At 62.0% G+C, this 15962-nt stretch overlaps 3 protein-coding genes across 4 annotated transcripts; all 3 read left to right on the top strand.

The window, feature by feature from the left end:
- The first annotated feature begins 1910 nt into the window (after nt 1–1910).
- MATK (megakaryocyte-associated tyrosine kinase) lies at nt 1911–6636 on the top strand. Of its 2 annotated transcripts, none has more exons than XM_072357535.1 (13): nt 1911–2042; nt 2922–2977; nt 3145–3258; nt 3357–3467; nt 3774–3993; nt 4629–4722; nt 4798–4863; nt 5002–5101; nt 5190–5274; nt 5395–5468; nt 5662–5857; nt 6118–6204; nt 6296–6636. In XM_072357535.1, exons 3-13 carry the CDS (start codon nt 3230–3232, stop codon nt 6476–6478), a joined length of 1245 nt encoding a protein of 414 aa, XP_072213636.1. In that variant the 5' UTR covers nt 1911–2042; nt 2922–2977; nt 3145–3229; the 3' UTR covers nt 6479–6636. The 2 variants fall into 2 exon arrangements, with proteins under 2 accessions (XP_072213636.1, XP_072213635.1); XM_072357534.1 differs by having other exon boundaries at nt 3352–3467.
- A 1062-nt stretch (nt 6637–7698) lies between these two features.
- Nucleotides 7699–8974, top strand: LOC140262769 (complexin-3-like). The gene is made up of 3 exons (XM_072357326.1): nt 7699–7850; nt 8387–8474; nt 8759–8974. Exons 1-3 carry the CDS (start codon nt 7699–7701, stop codon nt 8972–8974), a joined length of 456 nt encoding a protein of 151 aa, XP_072213427.1.
- Nucleotides 8975–14241: 5267 nt separating this feature from the next.
- On the top strand, nt 14242–15921 carry RAX2 (retina and anterior neural fold homeobox 2). Its single transcript, XM_072357656.1, has 2 exons — nt 14242–14484; nt 15478–15921. The coding sequence occupies exons 1-2, from the start codon at nt 14242–14244 to the stop codon at nt 15919–15921; spliced, it is 687 nt and encodes a 228-aa protein (XP_072213757.1).
- Nucleotides 15922–15962: the final 41 nt, after the last annotated feature.

The following is a 15962-nucleotide window of genomic DNA, read 5'->3' as shown; positions in this document are numbered from 1 at the left end:
GTCGGGGGGTCAAACAGACCCCATAACTACCCCATAGACCCCATATCCACCCTATACACACACAATTACCACTAATTACCCATTAATTCCAACCGTTTCACCCTAATTACCCCACAATTAGGCTACAATTACTCACTCTTACCCCACTACCACTAATTACCCATTAATTCCCACTAGTTACACAATAATCACCAATTAATTGCCTCGAATTACCCCTAATCACCCCCAGCAGTCATTGATCCCCACGAATTACCCCCAATTCCCTCCAAATCCCACTAATTCCCCCATTTTTACCCCCCTAATTAGCACTAATTCCCACTAATGATCCCTCAATTCCTAGTAATGATCCCCAAATTGCCTGCACTCCTCGCTAATTACCACCGCCATTCCCACCCATTCTCACCAATTATCTCCAGTTATCACCGATTCCCACTAATTACACCCTCAATTCCCACTAATTCCCGGTAATTATCCTTAAATACCCTCCATTGCCGCCAATTACCCAGTTCCAGCCACTTGCCCCCATTCACCCCAATCACCCGATTCCTGCTAATTATCCCCAATTCCCACCAAATCCCACTAACTGATCCCCCTTTCCCAACAATTACACCCTACTGTCCCCTATTCACACCGATTACCCCACAAAATCCCATTAATTACCCCCAGTTCCTACTAATTACTTCAGTTACCCCCATAATTACCATCAATTACCCCCAATTCCCACTAATTTACCCCTACAGCCCCAACTCCAATCCCCATAATTCCCTCAGTCCCCCAATTCCCCCTAAATCCCCCCAATTCCCACCTATTCCCCCAAGATCCTCCCAATTTCCCACTTCCTTCCAATCCTCCCATTCCCTCCTGATCCCCCAATTCCTATTTGGGGCTGGATTAGGGCTGGGGTGAGGGTTAGAGTTGGTGTTGGGTTGGGGTTGGGGATGGGGCTGACATTGGGGTTGGGATTAGAGTTAGTGCTGGGGTGAGGGCTGGGATTGGGTTTGGAGTTGGCTTAGAGATGGGGATGGTGTTGAGGTTGGAGTTGGGGATGGGGTTGACATTGGGGTTTGGGTTGGAGTCTGGGTTGAGGTTGGGACTGGGGTAGTGGTTGAGCTCGGGTTTGGGTTGGGGGTGGGTTTGGGGTTGGGTTGGGGGTTGGGTTGGAGTTGTGTTGTGGTTGGAGTTGTGTTGGTGTCGGGGTTGTGTTGGTGTTGTGTTGGGGTTTGGGTTGGCTGTAGGGCCAGGAAGGAGAGCTGTTCTCACCCCAACCCAACCCACCCTCAAACCAGCTCTAACCCCAAGCCCCAAACAATCCCAACCCAACCCTTAACCCAACTCCAGCTCTCACACCAGCCCAACCCCAAACCCTTCCTCAGCCCCATCTGAACCCCAACCCAACTCCATCTCCAACCTCAAACCACCCCAACCCCATCCCTTACACCTCAGTACTTCTCCCTTCTCCGCCACCTTTTCCTTGAGCTGCCGATGCTTTTAAAGCTCCTGTAACTGAAAACCAAACAACAACACCACAAAATCCCTCAAAAGAAGCATTTTCACCTCAAACCACACATTTTCTTTCTCTCTTTCTCCCCTTTCTGTCACCATTTTGCTATGACAATTCCAAGCACTGGACTGTGGTCCTGTGGTCTCTGCTTTTCCTTTTGGCACCGACCAACCATAGTGGATCCCCTTCCTCCGCACCGTGGCTGCAGGCAGCGATATCAGCGCTCTGTGGTTCCTGGGCGTTGCATCCCTGTGCTGCTATGGGGCCAAAGTCGCCCTGAGTGTCGTTAACTAACGAGCCAGCTCTGATTAATGATTGATGGCGGGCGGCGCTAGGACCTCTGGGACACCACATCTCTGTAACCAGAAGAGAAATGAGGAAATAACGCCCGGCTCTGCCTGCGCCCTTTGGAAATCACACGGTGCTGCGGTGCAGGAGGAGCCGGTCGGCTGTCCAGGAGTTCGGAGGTTGGAGGGCGGCTGAGTGACCCCACAGCTTCACAGCTCCAAAGCGTCACAGCCCCGTATGGACGCAGCTGGGGGTAAGTGAGAGGGCTGGGGTGGGTGTGGGGTGAGATGGGTGTGGGGTGGAGGCTCTGTGCTCAGCAGAGACCAGCCTGGCATTGCCTGTTTGCGATGATCCACCATCTGCCCCCACTGACCCGGAGTAGCACCACAGGATGAATGAGGTTGGGAGCAGCACTGCAGTCTCCGGTCTGAGCAGCAACCCGTGCCCACCCGCTGCAGGGGGCGGTGGGAAGGTGGATGGCTGTGTGCCATCAGTCCATGCTCACCTTCCTGCCCACTCCCCATGCTCATGGCACATTGATGTCCATGGGCTGAGCGTCCCCAGGAGCAAACTTTAGATGAGCTGCACCCACAGGAGTGTGACTCACCATGGCTGAGTGCTGCCCCACGCCGGGGAGCACCGCGCTCAGTGGGTCCTCGTCTGCTCCTTGTCACGGGGCTCAGCGCAGTGACGCAGAGGAGTGATGGTGACTCACCTGCAGAAAGAGGAACGGAGCACAGAGTGTCGTTGGCAGTACAAGGTGTGGAGCTCCATCCAGGACCGGCTTTTCTTGCAGGGTGAAGCCAGGCACAATGCCTGGATGGGCACTGCGGGCTGCGGTGGGACAGCAGGGGAGAACGGGGACCTTGCAGATGTGACACCCGGCAGTGACGCCGTGGGGCAGTCAGCCCCTCACTGCTGGCATTGCAGCCCAGCACCCCGCGCCTCTCCCAGCCCCACATCTCGTGGCCCTGACAGCTGTGAGCTGCAGACAGGAGATGAGAATGCGAGTTCCTGCCAAAACCACACGGCGCTGTGATGGCCTCACGTGGCAACGGCTGTGCTCGGTGGGGGGGTGGGGACCAGGCTTAGCCCCATTTCTTTATGTTTCTGTTTGGTTTCTTCTCTGCAGGTGACTCTGGGAGCAGACAGCAGCCTCTGATGTGCTGACGGCCGATCATGTCCAGGGTGAGTGGGGCTCACTGTCCCCTCCTGCACTGCGCCAGCACAGGGATGTGACACTGGGGCATCCCATCCCACCAGGACATTGTCCCCATCCCTTGTCACCACTTGGTCCTTCCAGCTGGGGCTGACCTCGGGCTGAGCATCCCAGTGATGCTGCCTTCTTCCTGCAGAAACACTGGCCTGCGGGGACGCAGTGCGTCACCAAGCACGACCACACCAAGCCCAAGGCTGGCGAGCTGGCCTTCCATAAGGGAGATGTGGTCACCATCATCGAGGCTGTGGAGGTGACCCCAGGGGCCGCGGGGCTGGCAGTGCCACTGGGGCCGGGACCCCTTTCCTGGTGGGGTGTCCCCTTTCTGAGCCCATCCCACCCGCAGGGCAGGAGTTGGTACCGTGCGCGGCACAACGAGAGTGGGCAGGAGGGGCTGCTGGCGGCCGGAGCACTGCGGGAGCGCGGGGCCATCCGTGCTGACCCCAAACTCAGCCTCATGCCGTGAGTACTCAGCGGCTGCAGGGGGGTCCCACACATTTGCCTTCCCCCCCATGTCTGGAGGGGCTGCTGAGGGCAGAGCAGCCTGGAGCCTGGGGTCACCGAGGGATCTGTTGGCTTCAAAAGCCCCTGTTGTGCCCAACCATCTGGGACAGCCCCAGTGGGGAAGGGGCTGTGGTGCGTCCTGCATGGCCTCTGTGTGTTCTCAGCTCCTACTGCCTTGAGAGATCCCCAGCCCCACATCCCCTCAGCCCACATTCCCCCATCCCTTTGCCCCGCACCCCCCCATCCCCACATCCCTCTTCCCAGCTGGTTCCATGGGAAGATCTCAGGGGTGGAGGCGGTGCAGGAGCTGCAGCCCCCTGAGGACGGGCTGTTCCTGGTGCGTGAGTCAGTCCGGCACCCCGGTGACTACGTGCTGTGTGTGAGCTTTGGCAAGGAGGTGATCCACTACCGTGTGCTGCACCAGGAGAACACGCTGAGCATCGACAGCGAGCAGCACTTCTGCAACCTCATCGACATGATCGAGGTGAGAGCCTCCGTCGTGCAGGAATCTGGGGTCACTCCAGTTTGGCACACAGTGATGGAGAACCTTATGGGGTGATCCTGACCCCATGTGCCAGCGCTGCCTCCATCACAGCCACCTCATCCTGTGGCCCCCGGGGCTTCACTGCAACAGTGGGTGGGTTTTGTTACTCGGTGCCATTCTCCACCCCATGGTTTGGGTGCAGTGGATGCCCACACTGTGCCCTGGCTGCTGCCAAATATAACGCTGGCTCTCCCGCTTCCAGAAAGCTCTTCCTCCAGTTCTGCCTCTGCCCCATCCCACAGCTGCTCCGTGCCTCCGCTCTGGGAATTCGTGCTTCCAGATGGTTTCCACATTTAGACACAACTTCTGCTTTCTGACGGTCCTTTTCCCCTTTCATCTGCCACCTCTGTGCCTCTACCGCTGCTTCTGCTGCGTCTCTGCAGACTGCCCCCTCCATGTCCCCCCCTGCTGCTCCATTGCTGTGTGCCCTGACTGCCCCACAGGGAGACGCTGGTTTGGGATTTCCCACTGAGTAGGATGGGCCCCGTGCACCTGGAGGGGCGGTTTGGTGCTGGGGTCCCTCGGAGCACCCTATGGCCATTCCCCCACTCCTCACCCCCCGCCCCATCCTGCAGCACTACACGGAGCAGCAAGGAGCCCTCTGCACCAAGCTGGTGAAGCCCAAAGCCAAGAGCGGGATGAAGTCGGCCGAGGAGGAGTTGGCCAAAGGTGGGAAGGGGTGAGAGTCAGCGCTGGGGCAGGAGGTGCCTCTGGTGCCTTCTGACCCAGCCCTGTGCCGTGCAGCCGGCTGGCTGCTCAACCTGCAGCACCTCACACTGGGGGAGCGCATCGGGCAAGGAGAGTTTGGAGGTGAGAAGGTGGGACCGGGGGTCTACAGCCAGAGGTCCCCAGAGGGGCATCCCCAGGTGACCCTCCTGGATGTCATCCCTGCTGTCCTGGAGCTCCAAGGGGCAATCCCAGGCCCGACACTCCACGTCCTCCCCCCAGACGTCCTGCAGGGTGAGTACATGGGGCAGAAGGTGGCCGTGAAGAACATCAAGTGCGACGTGACCGCCCAGGCCTTCCTCGCTGAGACCGCCGCCATGACGTGAGTGGGGGGCATGGGGATGTGGATGGACCCCACCCCATGGTGCTGGGGGGAGTGGCACCCCCCGACTGTGGTCCTCTCACTTCAGGAAGGTCCGGCACAAGAACCTGGTGCGTCTGCTCGGTGTCATCCTGCACAACGGCCTCTACATCGTCATGGAGTTCATGAGCAAGGTGAGGGCGGACGGGGCTCAGCCTGACGGCAGCTCCATTTGCAGATAGAACCCGCAGTTTGGGGCCATGTTGGGTGGATTCCGGGAGCCCAACGGTCCTTACGTGGCTCTCATCCCTCAGGGAAACCTGGTCAACTTCCTGCGCACGCGGGGCCGCGCGCTCGTCCCACTGCCACAGCTCCTGCAGTTCTCTCTGTGAGTCCTCCTCCCATCACTCCCAGTGCTGGGGACCTCCCAGAGACACGGTGACCCTGGGACGGGAGATAGGTGACACCTGGATAGGGGGACATGGTGACACCTGGATAGGGGGACATGGTGACACCTGGATAGGGGGACATAGTGACATGGGGACAGGGGGTCACGCAGGGACACTGCCCCACCACCACAGGGACGTGGCCCAGGGCATGGACTACCTGGAGTCCAAGAAGCTGGTGCACAGGGACCTGGCAGCCCGCAACATCCTCATCTCCGAGGACAACGTGGCCAAAGTGAGCGATTTTGGCCTGGCCGGGGTCAACCCCCGCGGCGCCGACACCACGCTGCTGCCCGTGAAGTGGACGGCTCCCGAGGCCCTGAAGCACAATGTGAGTGATGGAGTGCAGGGCCCCCAGAGCAGCTCCCCGACCCATCACCCCCACCCTATCCCACCAACCCATCTCTGCTCCGTGCTGACTCCCCATCTCCAGCATCTGGGCTTTGTCCTGATCCTCATCCCGAGGGTGAGGGCATCTCCTGTGGGCTGTGGGGGGCTGGGATGAGTGTGGGGTTCCCCTGCCATGGGGAGGGGAGGGTGCAGCCGGGAGCGATGGGTCCCCAGCTGGATGCAGCCCCAACCCCATGGCAGAAATTCTCCTCCAAATCGGACGTGTGGAGCTACGGGATCCTCCTGTGGGAGCTGTTCTCCTTCGGCCGAGCACCCTACCCCAAGCTGGTGAGTGCAACACGTCCCAATGGGGTGCACGGGATGGGGACATCCCCGCTGCCCCCGGTGGGGGGATCCCAGCTCCCCACTCCACCCACAGAGTCTGAAGGAGGTGACGGAGCAGCTGGAGCAGGGCTACCGCATGGAGCCCCCCGAGGGCTGCCCGCCCTCCGTGTATGCATTGATGAGGAGCTGCTGGGAGATGGAGCCGGGTAAGCGGCCGTCCTTCAAGAAGCTCAACGAGAAGCTGCAGAAAGAGCTGAAGCACCTGAAGGACGTTTAACACACGTTCCAAGGAGCCCCCGGGACTTGTGGGAGGAGCCCCCAGGATGGGGAGCAGTGTGAAAACGGACGGCCTGGGGCCTGCTCCGTCCTGGTGAGGATGGGGCAGTGGCTCCACAAGGTGCCCGTCTCCCCTGCATGCGCCCACAGGGCACAATGTCCTCCCTCCATCTCCCAAGAGGATGCAGTGGACGGATGGATCCTCCTGTCCACGTGGGGCCCTTTACCCAGTCATACCTGGGGACACCAGGAGCAGCAGCATGAGGTCCCCTTCTCTCCTCTCCTCTCCTCTCCTCTCCTCTCCTCTCCTCTCCTCTCCTCTCCTCTCCTCTCCTCTCCTCTCCTCTCCTCTCCTCTCCTCTCCTCTCCTCTCCTCTCCTCTCCTCTCCTCTCCTCTCCTCTCCTCTCCCAGTGATGGGGACAGCACGGGATGTCCCATCCTTATGGAAGACAACACCCCACTGCTGGCACAGCCCCATGCTGGTCCTGCATGGAGACACCAACCACGTTCAGCTCAGCCACGTGCGTTTGGGCCTTTTGATTAAACCACAGAAATTAGCTGGGCAGCGTCTTCAAGTCTCCAGGCTCAAATTAGGGTTATCCCCTGTTTGGGGTGAGCACAGGGGGGGTCAGGAGCCCCAGCCCCCCCAGCCCCCCATGCAAAGCCCAGCCCCGCTCTGCTCAGGGCTGTGTGCAGAGCCAGGGATTATTCTTTTAATCATGCATGGGAATTGCTCGCATATAGATTATGGGAGCGGGGCACGGGCAGCCCCAGGCACCGGCTCGCAAGCAATCTCAGTATCTCAGTGGAGCAGGGATTAACAGGAGCGTGGTGTGTGTGTGTGTGTGTGTGTGTGTGTGTGTGTGTGTGTGTGTGTGTGCGCAGCCGCCCCTTCCTTGTCTCCCTTCCAGTCCTTTGACCCTGGGTTGAGTTTTTGGCTCACTCTCTCCCATCTCCCCCACACCCACTTTCTGCACTTCTCACCGCAACAAGCAGCTCTGGGTGCCCACTGTGCCTGTCCAGCAAGGCCCAGGCAATGGGTTGTCTCCACCAGGCCCAGGTCCACAGCACCCTTGGGTGCAGCACAAAAAGGTCTTCCCAGTAGCGGTGCCTTCCGTCCTAATGCCATAATCCAGCCCTGATCCCAGGTCCCGCTGACCTTGCAGGCGCCGGACCCGGTGCTGGGCTCGGTGGGGTGCGGGCGCCGCATCCACCCACCCATGGCTGCCTTCTTCACGGCCGCCCTGAGGAACCTGCGGGGGGGTGAGGAGGAGCCCAAGGCACCCCCCAAGGACGGCAAGGCGGCCGCCCTGCCCAACGGCATGTCCCGAGAGGAGTTCGAGGAGTACCAGCGGCAGCTGCTGGAGGAGAAGTAAGGCTTGGCTGGGGCTGCAGGGCCCCCAGTGGGACCGGGGAGGCAGAGGATGGGAGCAGAGTGGGTCCATAAAGCGCAGGAGGTCTCCATGGTGCAGGAGGTCCCCGTGGGTGCTGGTGCAGGCACTCAGCACTGCAGGTGACAAAGGAGAGGTGGTGGTGCCCAGGGCCACCCGCACCCCAGGGCCCACAGAGCTGAGGGGCGATGGGGACGGTGCTGGGCTGCACTCAGGTGCCACCACTGCAGCTCTGGGGGATTTGGGGTGATGGGCCACGGAGGAGCGAGTCCTCCCACTACAGCTGTAGGGACGACTACTACTACTACTACTACTACTACTACTACTACTACTACCCACTACAGCTGTCACTGCTGGGTAGGGGGCAGGACGCGGACCCTGCCCTGGGAGCCCCAGATGCAGCCTCATATGGACGACTGCACCTCTGGATCTTTGGAGGGGTGCAGCCACGCCGGGCTGGGGGGCAACGTGGGGGCTCAGCAGGGGCAGAGGTGACAACACGTCACCCATCGCACAGGATCGAGCGGGACAAAGCCTTTGCACACACGAAGGCAGAACGGGCGACCGTGCGCATGCACCTGCGGGACAAGTATCACCTGGCGCAGGTACAGACACGCAGCGGGACCCCGAGCCCCCCCCCACCCGCGGCAGCCGCCCTCCCCCTGCCGGCCCCGTGGGACGGGCGGCGATTCCTGCAGAGGGCAGCAGCCGGCTGCTGGCTCCGGCCGTCCCGTCCGCCCACACGCGTCTGTCCGGCGGTCCCGGTGTGAGGCTGAACAGCTGCCGGTCCGCCCCGTCCCGTCTGTCCCGAAGGAGCCCCCTCCTCCCGTTCCCCCCCCCGTGCCGCCGGGGTCCATCGCAGCCCCAGAGCCGCCTCCCACCCGCACAGGACGAGCGGGACGACGCTCAGCTGCACGTGGCGGGCGGTGCGGTGGAGCTGCCGCAGGAGCTGGCCGCCATGGTGCGCAGTGAGGAGGAGGAGGAGGAGGACGAGGAGGGAGCCTTCGCCTTCCTGGCCAAGCTGCGGGACGTGGATCTGCCGGCGCTGCGGGGCCGGGCGCTGGGCACTGTGGATGAAGTGAAGGAGAAGTGCGCCATGATGTAGTGCTGGGCAGCACCGAAAGGGCCGGACCCCGGGGAGGGGGTGGGTTGTGGGTGGGTTGTGGGCGCTGTGGGTGCAGCATGCCGGGCTGGGGGCCCTATGTTTGTGCTGGGGGTCGGTTGTCCTCCCCTAAACCATTCCCTGGGGCTCCTGGGGGCTCTGGGATCCCCGAGGCGTCCCCTGCTGCCAGCCCACCCTGGGATCTGCTGAGCCATTCGGGTCAATAAAAGTGTTTTGTGGGACCAGCCTCGTGTTGGTGCTGCACCACCCCATGCCACGCAGCAGCAGCAATGCCAGCAGCTGGGCCACGCTGTGCTGCCCCCATCCCTCACACAGCTCTCGGTCTCTCCACCCCGACCCCCACCTGCAGTGACAGACAATGTGCGGTGTCCCCCCCCCAGGGGTCCCTGCCATCCCCCCTCCCCCGCACCGTAGGCTTAAACGCTGCTGCGCGGGCGCCCGCCGGAAGGCTGCAGGCTGAGATCACTAATACCTGCCTATTTTAGGGAGGCTTAATCTGCCTGAACCGCGTGTCCCCAGGGACTAAGCTCGCTGAACCCGTGTAAAATGGACCAGCAGCGCTGGCCCCGAACGCCACCGCCTGACGGAGCCGGGCCGGGACTCACGCTGTGTGTGCATGAAAGGAGGGACGCCTCGGCCGGCCCGGCCTGCACACAGCGGGGCCATCTGCTCCGGAAAGGCCTGCGGGGCCTGTGTGTTCTGTGGGGCCTGTGTGTTCTATGGGGCCTGCAGAGTGTATGGGGCCTGTGGGGTGTGTGCCCATGGCAGTGGGGTAGAACCCGGCACTGGTGGGAGTCACTGCAGCCCTTGGCTGCCCCAGCAGCATCGGGGTTGCAGGGTGGGGGTCCCTGACTGCCATGTGCTGCTGCTGGGGCAGGCTCTGCTGGAGCCCCCCGGCCCAGCACTGCAGCCCCGCCATCCCCGCCGCCATGTTGTCCTCACCCTGCCCGCTGTGCCGCCCTCCTACACAAAGTGTTTGGGCACAAAGTCAACCTGAGCCTTTATGGGGCAGCCCATTCCCACCCCACATCCCCGCCATCCCCCAGGGCGTTGGGACGGCAGCACTCAGGTCCCCCATCTCCCCGTGCTCCCCACGGGGCACCCGGCACCAGCTGGGATCCGGGTCAGGACCCTCCGCCAGGTCCCCCCCCAGCTAATCGCCCTGCCCCCCCCGCCGCCCCCACAGCGCCACCTGTGCCTCCTCACCCTTTTGGGGTCACTCCTGCCGCCCCGGGCCTCTTAATGAACTAAAAAAGTGACAAATCCCTGGCAGAGCTGGTCACGTGCGGCCAGCGGCCCCCGGCCCCGACCCCCGCCCCGGCCCCACCGCCCCGGTAAGCTGACGCAGCGTCTCTAAGCGTTAGCAGCTTTGCCCGCTAATAGGATTAGGGAGGTTTAAAACTGTCATTTGAGTGAACTAAACCCCCTGATACTCTGCATTGCACCTTCTTAACCAATTTGCCTTCAATTAGGGTAATTGGGAAACTAGCAAAGAAGTATAGCATTAATATTTTAAAGTGATGAAGCGATTACGGGCCTTGGACGAGGAAGCAAATCAATTTGCTATCTGCTCCTAAAAGGCAATTATAATCATTTGTCAAATCAGCCTGCTGGCCTCCCCCGCCCGTGTGAGCCAACACCTTAAGGCGGTTTAGCGGGGCCGGCTCCGCGCACACGGCCCTGGTGGGTAAATCCAAATCCGGGCAGCTGGGGCGGCTGCGCCCGCGCCGAAAACTGACCCACGGGTGGTCCCGGTGGGGACACGGCCGTGATGGGGGGACCTGGGGGTCCTCCCGGGGCAGCTTCATACGCTGTGTCCCCAATGGTGCCGTTGGGAAGCCAGCAGAGCAGGGATTGGGGTCTCCTTGCTGCCATCGCAGCGGTGTTGGCACGAGCTGCTCATTGGGATCCACATCCTGTGCGTGGTCCCCAACCTGGGGACGTCCCCACCGCCCCATGGCAGCACAGGGGATGAAGGGTCGTGGTGCAGCCCCACCAGCAGTGACACGCAGCCACTGGGGTCTGCACCCATTGCTCATGGCAGTGGCACTCCTGTGGGACGGCACCTGGGGGTGATAAAAGCCCCGCGGTGACGTTCAGCATCTGAAAGGGGAACCGTGCTGAGGGGAGGGGGGGGAGGAAGCCAAGACGGTGGGCAATTGCTGCAGCATTGGCAGGTGGCAGGAAGAGGGTTTTTGGGGAAAGTGAAAGGAGGACAAAAAGGGGGAAACCCAGCAGCGGGTGGGCAGCACGGGCTGGAGACCCCATCACAATGCTCCCGGTCCCCGGCAGGGTGATGTTTCTGCCCCACAGCCCTGCAGGCACGGGGCTGCCCACACAGTGGATCCGTGCCCCACAGCCAGACCCTACGGCTCGCCCTGCAGTGCACCCTCCTGCTCTGTCCCGTGCCCACCACTTGTCCCTTTATTTTGTCCCCACACCTGTTCCTCACTGTCTGGACCCCATGGCTGATGTGACACGCACAGATGGTCCCAGAGCTGGTTCCCAAAGCTGGTACCCATGGTTGGTCCTGAGCCAATCCCGTGCCTGGTGTGACGTCCACAGCTGATCCCACAGATGGTCCCCAGGCTGGTCCCAACACTTGAGCCTGTTCCCTATGCCCATTCCCCACACCTGGTGTGACACCTATGGCCAGTCCCTACTGCTGGCCCCCGTCCTGGTGTGACATCCACAGGTGGTCCCATTGCTGCACCCCTTGCCCACTTCCCATGCCTGGTGTGACATCCATGTTTGATGTGACATCCCCAGCTGGTCCCGTAGCTGGACCCCGTGCTCATTTTCCATGCTCGGTGTGACATCCAAAGATGGTCCCATCACTGCTCCCCGTGCCTGACGTGGTATCCACAGCTGATCCCATAGATGGTCCCCAGGCTGGTTCCAATGCCTGCTGTGACATCCACGGCTGACCCCACTGCTGGTTCCAATGCTTGACGTGACATCCAAGGACTGTCCCATTGCTCGACCCCACACCCACTCCCCATGCTTGGTGTGACATCCACAGCCCGTCCCGTTGTTGGTCCCCGTGCCCACTCTCTGTGCCCCATGTGACATCCGCAGCTGATCCCGCAGCTGGTCCCCATGCCCACTCCTCATGCCTGCTGTGACATCCACAGCTGATCCCTTCGGTGCTCCCCGTTCCCACTGCCAGCCGTGACACCCACAGACGTCACACCCGTCCCCACACGCTCAGCATCCCACAGGACCCCACACGCTGCCACGGGGCCACCCCATCCCCTCCAGTGGGGGACGCAGCCCCCACGGCATCCCCAGCACAGCCCCGTTCCCGGCGGCGTGGTGCTGGCAAAGCCAAAGGAAATTGTTTCTCTCCCTCCCCCCCCCCCCGCCTTTCTTCTCCTCGCCCCGTGTTTCTAATTCTTTTTCCTCTCCCATAATGAGGGGATTACAAGGAAAACTCCAGCAGGACGCCTTTGTGGGGAGACAATCCGAGCGGGGAAGGCAGCGCGGGGCTTTGTGCGCCCGCAGCCCCCCCGGCCCGCCCGGCGCTGGGGGGACATTTAGAGCAATTACTTGTCCAGAAAGTAACTGTCAATCATTCTTAAAGGGGAAGGCCTCCAATTAATAACCTCGTCTTAATCCTTTGGACTCATTTCCAATCTGCGGGGCCTTGGTGACATCTGCAACACTAAATAAAGATTCTCCCGAGCCTTAGCGCGGCGGTTCTGTGACAAATAAGAAGACTAGAGGCAACTTTGGCTGCCAAGCTGCAAGATTGGTGAGGTTGAGCCGCTTGTTTGGTTCCCAGGAGGGACCGGCAAAGTTAAATACTCCTGGAAAAGCCACGTCGGGCCCAGCAGGTAACGCCGTGTGATGGGGACTCGGGAGAAAGTGCCCGGGGAGGAGGTTGGGGGCAGAGCTGGGTGGGCGCCGCGCTGTGCTGAGCTGCGGGGACCGGGGGAGGGCGGCGGGGGTCCCCAAACCGCCCCACTGCAAATCCCGGCTGCGCTCCGGGCCCCAGGAGGAGTGATGGCCGCTGCCCCAAAAGCTCGTGCAGGACGTGGACGTGGAGCACACCTGCACACGACGCCTGGGGACAGCGATGGCCTCAGCGCATGGAGGGGCTGCCTGCTGTGCGCACTGGGCCGGGCCGGCTGTATGGGGACATGGTGCTGCGGGGACGCGATGTGGCGGCGCTGGGGACGAGGCGGGCGGCAGCGGGGCCCCACGCATCCATCCCATGGGGTGGTTCTTCCTGTTTTCTTGGGGCCTCCTTTCCTTCTGGATGGGTTTGGGGCCGTGAGGGCCATCCCGTACACAGCGTTGACCCTCACCCCACTGCCCCGACCTTCCCCGTCCCCTCTTGTCCCCATCCCCCTCCCCTGCAGGGTCCAGCACCGCTCACCCCTCTCCCCTCTCCTTGCAGGTGCGGAGCTGCGCAAATGAGAAGCGGGTGAGCGTGAGCAGGGGGGGGCCCCAACCCTCCCCGTGTCCCCAACCCCAGCACGATGACAACAGGGCCCTGCACCCCGAGGTGCAGCACCCACACACCCTGCCAGAGCCCGTGGGGCCGGGAGGTGTCACCCAGAGCTGCAGGCACTGCACACACTGCAGGAGCACCCCGTGCATTTCCTGCGTGCATTTTTAGTGCACTGCAAACAGAGTGCACATCTGTGGGATGCGGCTGCCCTGGGGGCACACACAGCAGGTGTTGGGTGCACCCCGACTGCACACACACACGGTGCACACTGCAGGCACTCCCACTGCACGCTCTGTGTGCCCTGAGCACAGACACTGCACACACACACACTGCTGTGCCTGCAGGTTGTGCACGCACTGCATGCACTGCACTCCCTGTGCTATGCGCACTGCACACACACTGCACACACCGTGCACTACACGCTGCATGTGCAGCAATGCAGGTATTGCATGGTGCACGCTGCACCCACGGGTGTGGACACTGCAGAGCAGGCCCTGCACACACAGCGCTCCTTCCATGTGCTCTGGTCATGCCGTGGGGGTTGGAATGGGGGATGCACTGATGTGGGGCAGTTTCAAGGGACGGATTGTGGGAGCAGGGAGGGGGGATACGGACCTGGGCAGCTCTGGGCAGCTCTGAGTGGTTTTCAGAGCTGCTGGCCCCATAAAGTCCCCATGGAAGCCCCGCAGGGATGGCCCATCTCCCGTTCATCCACTCACTCAGATGGAATTCATGGGGTGCTCTGCTGTCCTCACCACCCCCCTGACCCCACCGTCCCCTCGCAGGTGCCGAGATGTTCCTCAATAAGTGTGAGGGGGACCTGGGCGAGCTGCGGAAGCCGGGAGACGGCGAGGGGACCCCTCCAGCTGCTGCTGAGGAGGAGCAGCCCAAGAAGAAGCACCGGCGGAACCGCACCACCTTCACCACCTACCAGCTGCACGAGCTGGAGCGCGCCTTCGAGAAGTCCCACTACCCCGACGTGTACAGCCGCGAGGAGCTGGCCATGAAGGTCAACCTGCCGGAGGTCCGCGTGCAGGTAGGGGCGGCTCTACACCTCCGTTTCCCCATTGCCTGAGGCACAAGCTCAGGGTGGCTGTGTGGGGCCGCATCCTGCCCTGGTTCCATAGGAAGGGTGACAACCCTCAGCAGCTCCTCACCAGGAGGAAAGCCCCGAGATTCTCATGGATTCAGGATTTCAGGTTTCCTGGAGCGGGGGCACGGGGCGGTGCGGCACAAAGCCCTGCTCTGCATGGAGGCTCAGCCTGGAGCAGACCCCGCTGCCAGCGCAGGTAGTGACGGCCCCTCCAGCCACCGGGTCTAAAAGCAAAACTACTCGGGACACCCCACAGGGGACACAGCGTGGGGGACGTGTTGCCTGGAGCACCCCGTGTGGGGCACCCTGCATGGGGCACCCCGCGTGGGATACGGCACAACGGGGCGCCCTGCATGGGGCACCCTGCACGGGGCACAGCATGCGGGGCATCCCGCTTGGAACGCGGTGTGGGGGGGACACTCCTCATGATGCACCCTGCCCTGGACATGGGACACTCTGCATTTCACATAGAGCACCCTTCACGGGACACAGCAGGAGGGCCACCTTGCACAGCACGTGGCACACGCTCACCCTGTGTGTGCTGCTGAATCTCAGAATCGTTACGGTTGGACAGACCACTAAGATCACCCCATCCAGCCACCACCCCATCCCCACTCACTGTGTCACCACCGTATGTGGGACGCAACAGATGGAGCTCCCTATATGGGACACACCATGTGGGACATCTTACATAGGACATGGCACCCTGCATGGGACATGGCACATGGGTCACCCTACAAAGGATCCAACACATGGGACACCCTACAAGGGACACTCTACATGGGACAAAGCTCATGGGGCACCTTGCACAGGGCATGGCACAAGGGTCACCCCACAGGGGACGCAACACACAGGGCACCCTGAGGAGGATGCCGTGAGGGACCAACCAGCCATGGGGCGCGCACCCCCCGGGTCACTCTTGCTGTCCCCCTGCAGGTCTGGTTCCAGAACCGGAGAGCCAAGTGGAGGCGGCAGGAGAAGATGGAGGCCAGCTCCATGAAGCTCCACGACACCCCCATGCTGTCCTTCAACCGGCCGCCCATGACGGCCAACGTGGGGCCCATGAGCAACTCCCTCCCGCTCGACCCGTGGCTGACGTCGCCCATCTCCAGCGCCACCCCGGTGCACAGCATCCCCGGCTTCATGGGAGCCCCCCAGGCCCTGCAGCCCCCCTACAGCGGGCACTCCTTCCTCAACACCCCCCCGGGCATGGCTCAGGGCATGCAGCCCATGGCCCCCGCGCCCTACCAGTGCGGCACCCCCTTTGTGGACAAGTACCCGCTGGAGGACGTCGACCAGAGGAGCTCCAGCATCGCCTCGCTCCGCATGAAAGCCAAGGAGCACATTCAGACCATCGACAAGACCTGGCAGCCCATTTGATGAACGCTCCCACCGCTCCCCCCCCCCCCGCCGGGGTGCTC

Source organism: Excalfactoria chinensis, chromosome 26 (assembly GCF_039878825.1).
Source record: "Excalfactoria chinensis isolate bCotChi1 chromosome 26, bCotChi1.hap2, whole genome shotgun sequence".
Lineage (NCBI taxonomy): Eukaryota > Metazoa > Chordata > Aves > Galliformes > Phasianidae > Excalfactoria > Excalfactoria chinensis.
This window is presented reverse-complemented; position numbering and strand designations above follow the sequence as displayed.